Here is an 18,573-nt window from a genome sequence, read left to right as displayed (position 1 = left end):
ACAGCCATCCTTCAAAATTTACAGTTCTCCAAATTTTGTGATGCAGTTCTCCAACCAAATAATGTATACAAAAAGATGAAAGTCTTCATAAAAATGCATATATTAATAAAAATAGCATACAAGAATGCATTATATTAGGGGAAACTGCAAAAAGGTGCATATTAGGAGAAATTGCTATAAATTAATCATGACTTTTTAAAAAATGCAAATTAGTGCAGAAATGTGGAGAACTGAGTATAAAAGTGGGAAAAAATGAGAGATTAATCCTTTCCTATTTTTATCCATGTCATAGCATGTGTGAAGGAGAACTTTCTAGGAGTCAGTCTGAACAATAACTCTAGTGCTGTTAAGAAATGTGAAACTAATTTAGTACTTATAAGGAATGTCAAGGAAATAAAGTGTTTCAACAGGAACCATGACATTTCTCAGGAAAATCTGTACATCCCTAGGTTATCATTGAAGTTTGCCTAAAGCAAAATCTGAAGAAAATTTGGCTAGTCATTCTGGGGTGAACTATACAAGGGCATCCAAAAGAATTTCAAGAAGAGTGAAATTTCTCAAGGGAGGTATATAGATCGCTATTGTATGCAAAAGGGGATTAATAGCTACCCCGTAGCGGTGAGAAGAAATATCTCAAAGACTGTAAAGCAGTTTTCTCATTATACACATGAGCAAATGACAATAGAGTTCATAAATGTCTTTCTTGATTTATTAGATGCTACCAGAATATCTGTTCTACCTAAGAACCCTCAAGTTTTAAAATCGCATTCAGTTTTATTGAAATGTCATTCTGAGTGTGACTCACATTTGAAACATCACTTTAAAATTTCTTGGAGAAAGGATGGAGAGGAGCTTTTAAAAAATGACACCGAGGATGGAAGGTAACCAAACTACGTCTTGGTCTTTATTCTGTTTCATTTTTACATAAATACTGGTATTTCATGGCAATACTAAAGGATTCCTTTTCATAACTATCTGCTTCTTTTCATATGATATGCATTTATGGGCAGCCTGTAATGAAGGCTATTTCTGGCATAGCATCGTTGTGATTGTTTCTTGAGCTGTTTGGAATCCTCTGCTGTGGTTGTGGCCGCAGAGAGCCAGAGCAATCATCTGAGACTCTCTGCTGATTCCCATAGGAGTGTTTCATGTTTCACCACCTCTTTTGCAGGAGTAATAACACAGGCAAGCTTGTGCATACTAGAATTCCCACACAAGCAACAAACAAGCGGAACAGGATGTTGTACACTATACTAATATATGTAGTTTTCAGAGTGATGGTAAATCAGGGAAGAGCTATAGCTCAGTGGTGGAACACCTACTTTGCATGCAGAAGGTGCCAGGTTCAATCCCTAGCATCTCCAGGTAGGGCTGGGAATATCCCTGGCTGAAACACTGCATAGCCTCTGCCAGGGAGCACAAACAATACTGAGATGGAGGGGCCAATGGTCTGACTCGGTATAAGGCAGCTTGCTACTTTCCCAGCAGTACATGCGGTTTTAGGAGTTATCCTGTCCCATTTAATAGGTGGAAATTGGAGACAGTATCATATTGCCAGGCAAGCCGCTTGGGATTCTCAGTGTCTCCTTTCTATTTGCAACATAGACATAATGGACCTGGTCCAGAGAAGCCTCGTCCATCAAGGGAGGAGATTCTTCCATTGGAAGAAGGTATATGCTCCAGCAGAGAAAGATCCTCCATCTGTGGAAGCTTGCCTGATCTGCCTAACAGAACTGCTGTTGAGGATTACTAGGATAATATATGTTGACAGTCTAAAACAATGTACCCCATGCTTCCCCAACCCTGGTGCCCTCCAGATGTTTTGGGCGACAGCTCTCATCATTCCTGACCATTGGCCATGCTGGCTGAGTCTGATGGGAGTCATCGTCCAAAACATCCAGAAAGCGCCACATTGGGAAAGGCTGCTCTAAAAGTATTACATAAATCCCATTATTTATTTATATATTAATTCCTACATTTGGAACCTGTCTTTCTGCTCACCTGAGCCCTTCAGAAATGTCTCAGTACAGGGACATAAAAAAAACCCCCAAACAATAAAATATACATGTAAATCACTATAAAATCCTACCAAGGCACAGTCAGCTGGAAAAGTAGAGTACATGGTTAAGTGATAGGATTCTTTCGGCTGTGGCATTGTGTAAGTCATACAATCCTTTGGTTGTGCCTGTATTATATGTGTCTGATCCTTTCACTGATGGGAAAAAAATCTTATGTTTTCCCAGTGAAGTCAATCAAATATTTTCCTGTTGGTCTTATTAAGGTTTTGTATGCATTCTTAAAGCACAGGTGACTAACCTGTGATGCTCCAGATGTTGTTAGACTCCCATCAGACCCAGCCTGCATGACCACGGGTGAGACATGGTGGAAACTGTAGTCCATCAGCATCTGGAAGGCCATAGGTTAGTCACTCCTGCTTTAAAGCCTGTGAAAGCAACGGAGCTGGCAATAGTGGAGAGAGAAATGGAATTACTTTCTGGCTCAGTAAGCTACAAAGTACCTTACAGTTTTGCAGTCTAACAAGAAATTTCATAGTTGTCCTAGAAGGACCTCTAGTGGTAAAAGCACTGTTCTAAGTCTAAATTTTGTTTCTAGCAGTATGGGTGTACAGTTACTTGAATATTTCAGTGCTTTAAGTGCACTGAACAAAAGAGCTGAACAAACCTACCAAATGCGAATAATGTTTCACTGATATCATCTCATGGTTTGATTATGTGGTATCATCATAATCTAGCCAGAACATGTAAAAACAAACAAACCTTCACCTTGTGAATTCATTAAACATATAAAATGGGATTTACCAAGTGTTGGCCTATGGGCTAGATATGTTTTCAAAGTGTAAGTTACAGAGATCCCTCACCTGCATTTTCCATTTCTCTTTTGGACTGTTGAGCATATGCACATATATAAATATGTGCATATTTATTTATTTATATGTCTGCTAGATGGTCTCAAAAGTATTATGACCAGTCCTGCTTTTAAAACTTTGGGATGGTGGTGGCCCACCGAGAAGCTGAGAAGAGGGAGTGGCTATACAGAGACACCAGATTTTGATCATTCATGGCTCAAAATATGTGAATAATGTTGTCAAAATACTAAGGTCTATTAGGAACATCGGGAACTCCCTTATTTATTTATTTGTTTGTTTGTTTGTTTATTTATTTATTGCATTTGTATACTGCCCCATAGCCATAGCTCTCTGGGCAGTTTACAACAATTAAAAACACTAAAAACAAATATACAAATTTAAAAACACATTTTTTTAAAAAGCAATTTAAAAACACATGCTAAAATGCCTGGGAGAAGAGGAAAGTCTTGACCTGGCACCGAAAAGATAACAGTGTTGGCGCCAGGCGCACCTCGTCAAAAAGATCATTCCATAATTTGGGGGCCACCACTGAGAAGGCCCGATCAGAAGGCTTATACCAAGTCACACCATTGGTTCAACTAGCTTAGTATCGTTGACACTGACTTGCAGTTGTTCTCCAGAATTTCAGAAAGGGAGTTTTCTCCAGCTCTACCTGGAGACACAAAGGATTGAACCAGGGACCTCTCACATGCAAAATGTGGCCTCTACCACCGACCTGTGGCCCTTCCCTGATTCACTGTCCCTCCAAAATCATATTAGAGTGGTGCAAATGTCTCATTCTGATTGTTTGGCTGGTATGGGAGCTTCAGTATACACAAGTTTGCCTGCAAGAGATTCCTCCTTCTAACACAAGTAGCTCAACATGCACAAAAAGATAGACATGCATGCTACATTGACATGAATGGGAAAGTCTCCAGAGACAGGACCTCTGCACATTTAGATGGTATGCGGGATATCTGTGGTCAGGTCTCCCAACCTTCCTTTGCATTTTGACATAATAGCAGGGCATGGGAAAGGGGATGAATTGGACCAGAACTGTGGCACTGAGGATAGGGAAGATTGCCCCTGTGTTGCTTTCCCTATCCCCCCCCCCACCAGCTATTATTTGTCATAGCTACCTCTATGTTTTTTCCCAATGTGACAATCTGGGCGGCCACTGATATTGGGGGGGAAGCGTGGGAGGAGGGGTTAAACCTCTTTCTTCCCATAGTGCTATGGTGCTGATCCAATTCATCATCCTTATAGTCTCTATTAAGGAAAAAAATGAAATGTTGGAAATTTAGATAAATGATCTCATCCAGTTCTCATCTTGGCTGGTTTGACCCATAAGATCTTAGTCACTAGCTCTCAGTCTACTCCACCTCACAGGGTTATTGAAATGATAAATAAGAATTGTATATCACCTTGTGGGCTGAGGTCTACATGGATTAATAATCTTCAAAATTCTATAAAGCAAATTACTAGATCTAGAGCTGTTATAAATTGGTATAATCAGTTGTAGGTGCTTGAAACTGTGCTAGTTGTTAATGCTAACAACTTGTTTGTGTGTGTGATGAATTTGCTGCATAAAATGCAATTTAAGGATTGTTGTGAGCTTCTTTATTATGAGAAGATATCCATATGCAGCCTTTTTTTAGGGCAACTATGATCAACCACAATGCTTGCTTTATTATTTCTCTGTCATTTGAGTTTTGTTTCTATTTTCCCTTACAGAATAATTATGGAGATGGACACCTTGTTTATACCAAATGTGGAATTAGAAGATCAGGGAGTGTACACCTGTGTAGGCACTACATCTCTTGACAGTGCTACAGATGATTCCCGTATAACTGTCCTCTGTAAGTGAATTTCATCCTTCTGTTCGCAAACTATGTATTAGCACTGATTTAAATCCCTCTGGGAAATCTGCTCTTAGTCCTTTTCCACCAGTGGATTTTGTCTTGAAGTTTTGGGCCCATTGCAATATTAGTCAGTTCAGTACTATGGATTCATATGCAGGGGTGTAGTTGTCAGTCTTAGAGCCCTTACTTTTTCGGGAGCAGTGTCCCAGCTGTAAGAGTGGGACTTTAGTCTAATGGCATCTAATTGAGACCGCTGTATTGGCGAATTGCTGTAAAGCGAAGCCCCTTAAAGCGGGGCCCTACTGTACTAAATACTAAAAATGGAGTGGATGCAGCTTTTTTTACTTGAATTCTTTTTAATAGCACTGGTCCTGGTAAATATTGAATGACCCAAAATAGCATTTGGATTGCACTCTAGTCAGTTTGCTTCAAATACAGAGAACCTGATTTTCACAGGACCTGCAAAATTGCAGCCTTGGCGGTGCACCCATCTGCAGCAGGGTGCATTGTATGAGAGCAAGGATTACTCAGAGACTGAAGCAAGCTTAAAATGGCCACAACTATAGTGGTCACACAATTTCAGTTCAGGTATGTTCTTCATCCACTATCTATTGCTCTTACTGTCCTGATTCCCCCCCCCCAAATATAATGATATTGTAATCATTATTTCGAACAATATTTTGAGAAAGGAGAGCAGCTTTCCCACCTATCCAGTCCGCCCCCTTCACCTCCTCCTACATCAGCTATGTGACAGAGGCTGGTGAGTTTCACATTGCCAAGCAAAGAAGGAAGGTTCAGTGCATTCAGTGCCGCCCAACCCTTCCCTCCCACCCCTTTGCCACCTCCTCCTCCACCCTCTGTTGGACTGAGGGTAGAAACACACTCACTGTTCTTTCGTTCCAGTGCATCTCCACCTCTCTCTTCTGATAACTGGGGCACACGTTGCTAGTCAAACTCCCCCCCTTTTTACTGTAAAACCTGGTGGGAGTAGCTTGAGTGCATTTTTTAAAAAATCAGCTTCAAAGAGATTCCACGACTGATTGGCAGATAACACCTTTCCCCTCCAGGTGTGGCTAATGGAAAGGCTTTGCTCTAGAGACTAGTGTGTTCACAGTCTGATGCTGGTCACTTTCAGGTTAGCAAATAAAGGCAGGCTGATCAATTTCAGACACACTATCATTATATTAGAATCATAGAATTGTAGAGTTGAAAGGGGCCTATAAAGCTATTGAGTCCATCCCCCTGCTCAGTGCAGGAATCCAACTTAAAGCACACCCAATACGTGGCTGTCCAGCTGCCTTTTGAATGCCTAAAAAAACCCCTAATAATAGTGTCCAAAAAAACTGTGGATGCTTACAGCACTCAGGATCCATCTGCAAAATATGCAAATTATCAGGAAGTCCTGTGTCAACTTCAGTTTTCATCACAATTCTCCCTATCCCTAATTACAGTTAGTGTGAGCCAAAATCTGTTCTCCAATTTCCTGAAATATGCTTCCATATTATTTTGTTTACCTCAGGATGCTTGGGACTTGGTTTGGGGTTTATGTTATTGTTGTGAAGTGGCCAAGGGTGGTGTATGTGTTTTTCTTTCCTGTAAACATTTCCCCAGCACTCTGCAGCCTCCCCATCTACCCATGCCTCCAGATCTGAAAAGTCTCCATTGGAGGAATTATCTCAGGATGTCTTCCCTTGGGCTTCAATTGAAGTGTGGGAAGCTGGAAAGGCTGCAGAGTGCAGACCACTGGTGAGATGATTTGTAGAATGAAACAAAGGACATTCACAAACATCCCTGGGCTATCTTGAAAAGTAAGGTAACGACAACAAAAACCCTCTACCCCCCCCCGGTGAGAATTTCACCAAAATTTTAACTCTCCACTGACAATTTTTGAATGCAATTTCTTTTCTCATTAATTGATGGACAATGGTCACAAAAATGCAGGAGAAATTTTCAGAGCAACGTTAGTAACAACATTGGTGTGCTTACGGCAAGGATGCAGCCATTGGCAGCTCAATGTCACCATTCCAGCAAATGTGCTGGGACAACATCCAGAGATTGGCATGATTATCAGGCCCACCATCATGTGAGCTGCTCCTCTGGGGCCTTTAAGCAACCTGGGAGTGTGGTAGCAGTGCAGCCAACAAAGCAGAGGCCAAGACCATAATGCAACACTGCTTGTGGTCAGCAGGAAGTGGGGTGCCCACCCTCTGTTTACCCCAGCTGACCCAATGCTTCTCCCTAGGCCATACCTCCATGCCAGCATCTGAGACCTGGGCCCTCTGTGTATGGCCTCAGAATGGACCAGAGAGAAAAGGTTCTCCTTCGGGTCCACTTCCAAACCCCACCCTTTGGAGTCCACCAGCAATGCTGATTGGCTCCCAGGAGTGACTCTTGTCCAGGCTATGGTGCGACCAGCCGACATCACTGCTTGCACATTGGCAGCCACGCATCTGAGTGGCTAGGCCCACTCTAATAACCCCATGCGTGCACAGAGGCACAAAAACAGGCTCTCTGTGTGATCTGTGGACAGGGGTATAGTAATCCAGGGTCTCACGGGGTCTTAGACTCTTTATGGTTTGGGGGGCAGAGTCCTAGCAAGGCTCCTATGTCTCCATTGTCCTATGAGCCAATCAGTTGAAAGGGGACCATGTTAACCACTGTGAAGAATCTTCTAATCTTGCTTTCTTGTCCTTTCCTGCTGATTAAAGCCAAAGTGAAAGGAGGTGAGTCAGCCACTGAGAAGACTGTTTTCAGAAGCTCTCCCCTTTCATGTTGATTGGCTTCTAGGGACAACTGTAGTTGTGGGGGAAGGCATTAACAAGGATCTCATTCTCAACCCAGCAGCAAAAGAAAAAAAGGGGGGAGAAGGTGTGACTGTCACTATCACAAAGGGACCCTGCACTTCTGAATCTGCCACTACATTACCATGTGGGGACCTGTGGCTTGTTTTTGAGTGCAATTCAATGAATGAACAACACATAATTTCCATTTATTTTGAAACTGGATGAAATCAACCCCTTCCCCCATTTTTCCTTACACACATTAAAATCCTGCTGGGCTGCCAGTCTCATTGCAGTGCTGACAATGCTACTCCCAGCTGTGCTCCTTCTAGTTCCATATATTGCCATCTCAAATCTAACTCGCAAACAACCACACACTGCTGCCTTTTAAAGACTCTGTACTTCTATACTTAGCCATCTATATAAAAAAGTCACATATTTATGCTGAAATCCTCCTCCAGCTCTGCCTCATTGCTTTCCTGCTACCAGGACAGTTGGTTAATAAAACTCCTGCTGTGACTGAGACAAGAAATAGAATTTGACCTTTGTTGAGGAACATTTCTGGTTATGGGAGCAATATTTTTCTTTCTTTCTTCAAGCAGAAAGAAGTATCCTATGTAATGCCTGGAAGACAAACGTTGAAAGGCTTCCTCACCTTATTAGTAGTACAGAGAGGAAGTCTGAAATACATTTTTGGCCTGGCCTAGAGAAATAACTGCCTTCCTCACTGCCTAGCCTGAGCATCCCAGTTTCACATTCGCTCACAGTTCCTGTGAGGGAAATGGGTAAATGGCAACGCCTGCCCTGCAGGCAGGCAATCTTCTTTTCAGCCCCTCCAAAACAGCATCGGACGCTGCCTTATATTGAGCCAGACCATTGGTCCATCTTGCTCAGTACTGTCCACGCTGACTGGAACCAACTCTCCAGGGTTTCAGACAGTGGGCATTCCTAGCCCTACCTGGAGATGCCAGGGATTGAAATTGGGACCTATTGCAAGCAAAGTATGTGATCTCACACAAAGCTAAGATCCAGATACTCTGGCACACTAGGGTGGGGTTTTTTTAACCACCTTAATTTCATTTTTGTCCTTCTCTTATGTGAGGTGCCCAGTGAACTGTCATCCTCAGAGTTGATCATATCCATACCTGCTTAGCTTTGGTATTCAACAATGCTGCAGTTTCAAATACTTTTACTTCAGCCACTAGTGAATACTGTGGATATTTTATCTCTTGTAGGATTGTTTATCTTCCCACTGCATAATTTTGCTTAGAAGAAATCGGTGCAAATCATGCTTTGTAGGGTAGACCAATTCATGCATCTGATGAAGTTGCTATAATCCTCAGAAACTGATGCCACAGTAATTGTATCTGACTTTAAGGTTCCTTGCTGACATAGCTACTTTTCTTGTGAAATAAAAGAATGCTAAACAGGTGTGACCAGTGGAATGTCAGCATTTGAGGGCACAGCCAGCAGGATTTATTTATTTATTTATTTAGATGTAATAAAACAACCAAAACAGCAGGGTACAAACACAGGAAATTAAGAATAACTTGATTTACTAAGAATCAACAAAAGTATATTGAAAAATACATTTTTTTCTTCACTTAGATACAAAGAAAATAGAGTGCAAAAAAAGTTATTCACCTTTACAAAATCCGTAGAGTGCAGAAAGCCTTGGGAACCTTGATACCGGTGTCTGCCTCATTAGTGTAGGAAATAAAACTCCATCATTCTGTGGCAAATGTGTCTGTTCATTTTTACCTGTTGCAATCAGTATCTTTTTTGTAAGTTTTTCTATCAATGCTAACTGCCAAATTTTATTGTATCACAAGAGGATGGAGATGTCCTTCAAACCCTTCTAAAATTGAGCAATAAGGGATCAGGCTGCAACTAACATAAAACTAATTCGCTGCTTATCCTTTAGGGCCAAATTTTCATTCAGAAATTTTTTTAGCAGAGCCAGTAATCTTTTCCATTTCTGAAAACACTGAGTCCCTGAGCTTAATAACTTCACTACAGGTCCACCACATATGAGTGTAAGAGCCTTTCTCTGCACAACCCCTCTAGCAAAGAGGGAAGGCAGTCTTAGAGATATAGGCTATAGGGTTAAATACCATTTTGAGCCGTCTTTAATTCCTTTGTCACTGCAAATAGAGATTTATATGGAAATTTAGTTCACTTAGATATCCACACTGCTACCTCTATTTCCACTTCCCACAACATTTCCCACATTTGCCTTAACCTATCCACTGAACCCATGTCCCTCTGAAAGAGAAGGGCATATATGTAGGACACCAAACCACTATCCGAATCTTCCATGTTCAATAACAATGCTCCAAACAGAGTGAGATCTCTGAGGGCTTGTCTCTTGATATCAGGTCACTTAATAAAATTATCACCCTGATACTAAGAGAGCCAGGTCAAATTTCTGTCCCGTAATTTTGTGCTCCACAGTTCCCTAGGCAGTAGAGTGGCATCTGCATAAAAGTCTTTAAGTCTGAATAGGTAAGCCTGCTTGTGTGTGTGTGTGTTATGTGCCTTCAAGTCAATTACAACTTATGGCGACCCTATGAATCAGCGACCTCCAATGGTATCTGTCATGAACCACCCTGTTCAGATCTTGTAAGTTCAGGTCTGTGGCTTCTTTTATGGAATCAATCCATCTCTTGTTTGGCCTTCCTCTTTTTCTACTCCCTTCTGTTTCTCCCAGTGTATTTTCCAGTGAATCCTGTCTTCTCATTATGTGTCCAAAGTATGATAACCTCAGTTTCATCACTTTAGCTTCTAGTGATAGTTCTGGTTTAGTTTGATCTAACACCCAATTATTTGTCTTTTTTGCAGTCCATGGTACCCGCAAAGTTCTCTTCCAACACCACATTTCAAAGGAGTTGATTTTTGTCTTCTCCACTTTTTTCACTGTCCAACTTTCACATCCATACATAGAGATCAGGAATGCCATGGTCTGAATGATCCTGACTTTGGTGTTCAGTGATACATCTTTGCATTTGATTACCTTTTCTAGTTCTCTCATAGCTGCCCTCCCCAGTCCTAGCCTTCTTCTAATTTCTTGTCTATTGTCCCCATTTTGGTTGATAACCGTGCCAAGGTATTGATAATCCTTGCCAAGTTTAAGGTCAATAACCTCATTGTTGACTTTAAAGTTACATAAGTCTTCTGTTGTACTTTAGTCTTTTTGATGTTCAACTGTAGTCCTGCTTTTGTGCTTTCCTCTAACTTTCATCAGCATTCATTTCAAATCAGTACTAGTTTCTGCTATTAGTGTGGTATCGTCTGCATATCTTAAATTACAGATATTTCTCCCTCCAATTTTCACACCTCCTTCATCTTGGTCCAATCCTGCTTTCCGTATGATATGTTCTGTGTATAGATTAAACAACTAGGGTGATAAAATACACCCGTCTCACACCCTTTCTGATGGGGAATCATTTGGTTTCTCCATATTCTGTCCTTACAGTAGCCTCTTGTCCAGAGTATAGGTTGCACATCAGAACAATCAGATGCTGTGGCACCCCCATTTCTTTTAAAGCATTTCATAGTTTTTGTGATCTACACAATCAAAGGCTTTGCTGTAGTCCATAAAGCACAGGGTGATTTCCTTCTGAAATTCCTTGGTCCGTTCCATTATCCAGCGTATGTTTGTGATATGATCTCTGGTACCTCTTCCCTTTCTGAATCCAGCTTGGACCTCTGGCATTTCTCGCTCCATATATGGCAAGAGCCTTTGTTGTAGAATCTTGTGCATTACTTTACTTGCATGGGATATTAAGGCAATAGTTCGAGCTTCCAAATGAAAGTACTTTTCCCCAGTACCTTGCCAAAGTGCCTTAGAGGATGAATTTTGCTGTGTCCGATCAAGCGTCATGCATTTCTTAACAAATGGGAAACCTACTGGGTGAATCTTCTTCTGTAAGTGGTGTTGAATTTGGGCCCAATAATAATTCAGATTTGGATTCACAAATGTAAGCAGATGTTGTAATTGCTATGCCTCATAATAATTTTTAACAAATGGAATAGCCCAGCCCCTGGCTACTGGTGGTCTAAATCTCAGAGACTTAGGTATGCTCAGAGATTTGCTGTTAAAAACCTCCAACCTCTTTTGCCATAAATACTTAACCGAGACCTCTGTTGGTCATAATACATAATACATAAAATAGATACATAAGCCATGGTAGGATCATCATTTTGGCAGTTGCAATCCTACATTTGGGGGCACAGCCAGCAGATATGATTCTGCTCCTCTCTTGTGTGCACAGCCCTAATTTCAGAAACAGACCTGTGATTTCTCTGAAGGTCACTGTTGGATGGGGGGGGGGGAAGACCCACTGATCTAACATTTTTTTCTTTATGTTTTTATGGTCCCTTGTGAAAACAAGGCACTGTTGCTGAACTACTGCTGTGCCTCTTGTTCAGAGCAAAGCACGACCACCAAATGCCATTCTTCTTACATTTCTTCCCATTTTTTTTAGATGTCCCTGACCCACCTGAAGACCTCCGCCTCTCAGAAAAGCGGGACAGAAATGTTAGGCTATCATGGAATGCTGGAAGCAGTAACAACAGTCCAATTAATGGTAAAAAGGAGTCTTGTACTGTTGCCTCCCTTTTTATAAAGGGACAGTGAGTGATCAAAATTTGATCAAAACTACCCTGAAAGCTGTGCTTAATTGGATTTATTGGTGAATGTCTTTGTTGCTAATCATTTCTTTCCTGTCTTTCCAGTTTGTTTCCAGGGATCTTAATTGTGTCTTTTCTCTTTGGCCTTTGTAGAATCTATTGTGGAGTTTGAAGAGAACCGGTGGGAGCCCCGAAAGTGGCAGGAATTAATCAGGCTCCCAGGGAATGATACTACAGTTGTTTTGCCACTGGCTCCTTATGTAAACTACCAATACCGTGTTATATCTGTTAATGCTGTGGGGAGAAGCCAGCCTAGTGAACCATCAGAACGATATGAAACACCTCCGGCTGGTACTTTGTTGCCTTATATTAATTATATCTTATTGAATAGGGTATACTCATATAGAATACTCCTGATACATATTCAGGAGTGTTTGTTTTGATTTGGGGGGGGGGTTTCCTGAGCTGTGTTTTTTAGATTAACAGATAGACGAGGTGGGAGATGGTAAGAAATTAGGAACCAGTTGGTTGAATTTGTCAGATATTTCTGTTGCATTTGGCACTGTTGTGAATACTGCTAATTATAAAAATATCCTTTCCCAACCTCTGGGCCTTCTGATGTTCTAGACCACAACTCCCATCATTCCGAACCATTGGCCATGTGGGCTGCATCTGATGGGAGTTCTTGTGCAAAATATTGGGAGGGCACTAAGTTGGGGAAGGCTGGTTTAATGTATATGCCTCCCTCTCTTTTTAAAGTGCAGTTCTTAAAGAGGGGACATGTTATTTAGATGAGGACACAACATTGTACATAAAAGGCAGAGGTAGTGGTGGTGGCCCATAAGAAATATTCCAAAATCTATATTAGGTCAAAACTGTCACAAAATAGTGTGCCAGGTTTAGAATTCTCCAGAAATCTTTATTAGAGTAGATGGTAAACAAAGAGGTTTGTTCAGACGTTCAGATGAGTCTTTCTTAGGTGCTATGCATGTTTCTGGCACCAAAGATTGCTGGAAATAAGAAATATACAATGGTTAAGCCCCCACCTTTGAAAATATAAAAACCAGCTGTTGCCAAGGTCATTTATACATGGCAATGCTCCATACAGGTAGGACAAAATTCCTTTTCATAAAACTGAGTGGCAGCATACGGAACCCATTTTGTACAGTTTTGGTTGCTACATCTTAAAAAGGGTGTCATAGGACTTAGAAAAGGCTGGAGGAGGGAAGAGAACAAAAGAATAATCATGGAGTTGGAATAGTTTCTCTACAAATATTTGGGTTTTTTAGCAGGTCTGTCCATAGCCCACCCCAATCCACCTCATGACTCCAAACTGGAGGGGGGGGCATCAGGGTGACTCACCCTGGGTTGACCCAGGGACACCTGCTCTTCAAGCCAGTCTGAATAAGTTTGAGGGTGAGGCTAATGTTTAATTAGGATTAAAAATACCCTCATTAAAATACAGCTGGAGGGGGCAGGGAAAGGAGATGTGCTCCCCCAACCAAGAGTGAGGGTCAATTCTTCAGGTTGCTGCTCCACACGAACCTTGCACCCTACAGGATAGATGCCTCCACTTAACAATTGTAGTGAAAAGATCCCACTGCTCTTCTCATTATCACTGCTGTGAGAAAAGATGTCTCCTTATCCTCTTGGTTGCTTCTTCATGGTGGTGGTGTCTCTGAGGGCTAAGAGCTTTCTGGTAGTGCTGGTGCAGAGAGGAAATAAGGCAGGGAGATTCAGGTACTAGACCCTGGGACAAACTGATCCACTAAGGAAGAACTGATCTGACCAGCATGGAAGCAAATCCTCAGCATTTTCAGGTAGGCCTGAGAACGTTCCATGCCTGAAACCTGAGCTAGATGGACCAGTGGTCTGACTTCATAGAAGGCAGCTTCTTATGGTCCTTTGTAAAGAGGGCAGTGACTTTCCAGAGCCAGCAGCAGACCTGCTTAATCTACTGTCATTGCCCATCTACTAAACTCCTCCCTCTCTCTGCATAGCCCCACCCACCACTTGACCATACTTGCTCACACCACTTGATAGAGGGTTTTTTTTATACAAATGATAAGGATAAAATGTGTACAAGTGGTCATCGTGAAAAGGAAGAGAAATTGCTTTTCTCCTCACTTCAGTGATACATTCCCTTACTGGCTGTCTCAGGCAGACCCACATAATTGGTTTCCTTTGAAAGGAAGGGCTTTGCCTCAGGGGAATATTAGGCAGCATCCCTAAATCGACTACAATTCCTGTAAGAGTTGAAGTGCCTAATTACATTAATTGTGAGGCTTGCAGATACATCAAACAATATTTTTTATTCAATGTTTGGCAGGGGGTGGGGATTTCTGTTTGAACAGTGGCATGCAGGGTGATGAGTTGGATAACAGAGATGATTACACCCTATCCTGTAATGAGTGATGGGGATTCTCATTGATACCAATGGGGGCTTTGTAAAAAAAATTGCAGTGGAAGGGGCAATTTTTATCAATATCACAGCTGGGAGAGAACCCTCCCACCATGCTGCAGTTCCAGCCACCCCCTAAAACCCACATACACACTAGGATTACATTTAGGAAAAAGCCTTCTGACAGCAAGGCAAACAATAAAAAATGTGTGGCTAGGCCCCAAATGTAGTGCTTTTAAGATACAATGAAGCTTTCTTCTTTTTTATGTAGACCACCATCCCTTTTGGGATGGTGTTTAGCAAAATGTATAGTGAGTCTCACCACAGCACAGGCCTTTGGATAAATTTCTGTTCACAACCAGTTTCTCTTGGTATAACATGAAATAACTGGCTCCTCAAATTTCTTTTATAGAACAGCTGTCCTGTAAGGTTTATTCATTTATATTCTCCTAACATTTTTTTAAATGTGTCTCTGTGCCTTCCACAGCTTTCTAACTCTATGACTCATTCTAATGATGCACCTTCTGTTTTCCCAGTCCCATACGAACACCTCTTTAGAATAATTCCATTAACATCTGGTGCTTTGTGAAACTATCATTTAGTTCTTATTTAGTCATTTTAACCAAAATGACAGAAACCATATCCATTGTGGGGGGGTGTTGCAACTTTTGTATGGCAATTGATCATATTATCCAAGAGTGTCCTAGAATGAATTTATGTGCTGATGCCTCAGAATGTAATCCTTTCAACTCACAATGGCTCCTTGTGATATCTAATTTTAGATAGCAGAGATATGAGCACTTTTGTTGATCCTCTCATGCAAGTTGGCAAACTAAGAAGACTTCCATTATTTCCTGGTTTCTCTGATCTGGGAAACTATGGTTAATAGCCGGAACAAACCAGGATATTAAGCAATCTTCCCATTACAACTTAATCTCCTTGTTCAGAAGCTGTTTACCATAGATTTCCAGTTCCGTAAAATGAGAAACTATAGTTAATGGAAGACTTCTTGATCTGTTTTCTTACAAGCATGAAAGAAGGACCAAAGAGACTGCATGTGTGGCCAAATGCCTTGTTCATATCTCAGCTGATTAAACTAGAATACAGTCATTTGAACATAGCTGATATACTGTATTTGTTACCTAAAACCTGTATAGCAAGGAGCTGTCTGTGGTTATCATCATGTGCCACAAACCACCACAAACGGTGCAGTGTGTTAAAAATGATAACTTTATTGCACAGTAGACATGGCATTCATCTGTAGTTTTGCTAGATAATCCACATAATTAGGAACAGTTTCCATTTACTATGGTAAAATGCGTTACTATGCATTACTATGGTAAAATAAATGCAGTGAGATGAAAAATTAAAAGCAAAGGTGGGATAATTAAAATACTCTTTCATTATGTTTTATTGATACATAGCTCCAGATAAGAACCCAGAAAACATCCGAATTGAAGCTTCTGAACCACATGAGATGAACATGACATGGGAGGTAACACATTTTTAATTGAAGATATGGACAACACTGCAGTGGTCCATGCACAATAACATGGCCCATTTTTGTATAAGCTCAAGTGAATACAGCGGACTTTCTGAGTAAACATGCATAGCATTGGGCTAAATATGTGATCTTAAGAAAACATGAAAAACTTCATTGCAGCTGAAACAACAATAGTAGGATAACATTTAAAAAGTGCAACTCATTGAATTTGCTTTTCATTCCTTACATACATTTTATTTTCTACTGTTTTCTTACAGATGATTCTGATTTTGCAAACAATATAGAACTAGATAAGAAGGTCTAAAGAAATAAGTAACTTTAATTTCTGCTTTGGATTCCAACTGGCCCCGTGCTTAATCATACTTTTAATTGACATTGTTTGATGAAATGCAACAGCTCCTGGGTGGAATTGAGAAAGTGAACCCATAAAATTGTCTTCTGTCCTTCATTTTTCTATGAATGGACACTAGGACTTTCTGTCATATCATTCATATTGGTTTGCTTCACTACTGAACTGAGATTTCCAAATGTAGAATTATGCCATAATGATATATTCATTAATGCAAGTGTCTTCTGTAAATCACACAACCAAGCTGTTTGGATTTATTCATTCTCTCTCTCTCTCTCTCTCTCTCTCTCTCTCTCTCTCTCTCTCTCCTCTCTTTCGCTGTGGAAAACTATTATTACACCAGCTATTATTATTTATACAGGGGCAACATTGGACATAGCAATTTACAGAGTAATATTAGCAAAAAGACAGGTCCTTGCCCACAAGGAACTTTCAATATAAATTTTTGGCAGAGGGAAGACAGTCAGAGAGGAGGGAAGACACAAGGAAGTTTATACATATTACTTTTGCATACATGAATGCATGCTAGATGAGTGCTTCAAATGAACCATAAAAATAGTATTATCCGTTAAGTCATTCAGACATAGTTTAGGTTGGGTTTTGTTGATTGGTTAATACTCAGCAGAGTAATCTTATGTTTTAATAAACAAATCTGCTGTGGAACATTTTTTTAAAAAAACTGTCATAGTGTAACCACGGTACAGATGACACAGTTTCATAATAGTTGATTGACATGGTAACACTTACTGCAAATTGAGAATTAATGTCTCCAACATTAAAGTATGCTAATAATTGGCATGCTTTCTATCCATCTGTTTTCATCTCTTGCTTGATTTTTTTCCTTTCAGTTATCCTAAAACTATCTACATGATGAATGCCTTAAGTTAAGGCTATCTTTGTGATGCAGTTCTGAATGATATGGCCAACTGTTTTATAAAATTGTGTGTCTCGTCAGCTGCAGTTTTGCTATCACAGCAACGACAATGCCTGATTTATATTGTCTTCATTTGCAGCCACTAAAGCCCATAGAACAAAATGGTCCCGGGCTGGAATACAAAGTGACTTGGAGACAACAGGACAATGCCGAATGGGATGAAGAAACGGTGAAAAAACATTTCTTGGTATTGAAGAACACCCCCACCTTTGTACCTTATGATATCAAAGTCCAGGCAGTGAATAACTTTGGATCTGGCCCTGAGCCCAATATAATAACTGGCTATTCAAGCGAGGACAGTAAGTAATGGGGAAAATCTTTATACGAAGAATGCACTGTGAGTGAATTCTCACCTCTGAAGGGTGAGCAAGCATGGAGTTACAGTTGAGAGTTAAATTATTAAAAACACAGTGTTGAAATACATGGAGATGCAAGTACTTTTTGTATCCCAACATTTGGGGGACCAGCCACCTAAAGCACAATTTTCAAAATAAATTGAGAGGGAAAATGTGGGCAATTTTTTGTTATTTTTGCGCATCGAACGAATGTCCCAACTCATGAGAGTATATTACCAATGCTTTCCTTTAATGATAGCATTCCAAACACTTCTTTTTATGTGTTAATTCTGACTTTGGTGGATTTTTGGGGAAAGGGAAAATTTTTACAGTCATTTTTGACAGGCAAACGTCACCACACGGTTATTTTTCCCAGTTATCATCTCTTGAACAAGCTTTCTGGCAAAGATTTGCCCATATGGCTAGATTCCTTCCCCCAACACGCACACAAAATCTTTACAAAAATAAGCTTCTTTCTACCAAAAGAATATTATACATCCTAAGTATGTCTCAAACATATTAATAATGCCATTGAACTCTAAAGCAGAATGTGTTCTTCATAGTTGCTGCCAATGGGTGAAATAAAGCACAGACAAGAGCAGTTATGGTTGAAACAAAGGGCCACTTTATTAAACTATAACCAACCCATTAAAGTGAACTGCAGAGGGTAAACCTAGGTGCGGGACTAAACCTTAGGCAAGCAGCTTGCCCCACAGTTCTTGGGTGACCAGCCCCTGCTGGGGCAAAGGGCAAGCCCCCTTTTTGCTTACCCCTTGCCCTGGCCACACCTTGTAGGTGTGTAGGGGGGCCTTCCTACATCACCACCCCCGGGGCCGCACAACCCTCGGGTGGATGAGGCAAGTTGGCCCCAAAAGCAGCCCATATCCTGCCCTCGGGCTGTAAAACCCTG

The 18,573-nt window shown here is 40.8% G+C and overlaps 1 protein-coding gene across 16 annotated transcripts in view; it reads left to right on the top strand.

Moving 5' to 3' along the window:
- Positions 1-18,573, top strand: part of CHL1 (cell adhesion molecule L1 like) — a 365,024-nt gene that overhangs the window by 300,636 nt on the left and 45,815 nt on the right. For all 16 annotated transcript variants that reach the window (XM_061618586.1, XM_061618580.1, XM_061618578.1 and 13 more), the window contains 6 exons: positions 716-881; positions 4,601-4,725; positions 11,996-12,097; positions 12,294-12,491; positions 15,966-16,036; positions 17,408-17,627. In XM_061618586.1, the coding sequence (XP_061474570.1) occupies positions 716-881; positions 4,601-4,725; positions 11,996-12,097; positions 12,294-12,491; positions 15,966-16,036; positions 17,408-17,627 (882 nt within the window). The remainder of the gene's footprint in view (positions 1-715; positions 882-4,600; positions 4,726-11,995; positions 12,098-12,293; positions 12,492-15,965; positions 16,037-17,407; positions 17,628-18,573) is intronic.

This window comes from Rhineura floridana, chromosome 3, assembly GCF_030035675.1.
Source record: "Rhineura floridana isolate rRhiFlo1 chromosome 3, rRhiFlo1.hap2, whole genome shotgun sequence".
NCBI classification, from domain to species: Eukaryota; Metazoa; Chordata; class Lepidosauria; order Squamata; family Rhineuridae; genus Rhineura; species Rhineura floridana.
This window is presented reverse-complemented; position numbering and strand designations above follow the sequence as displayed.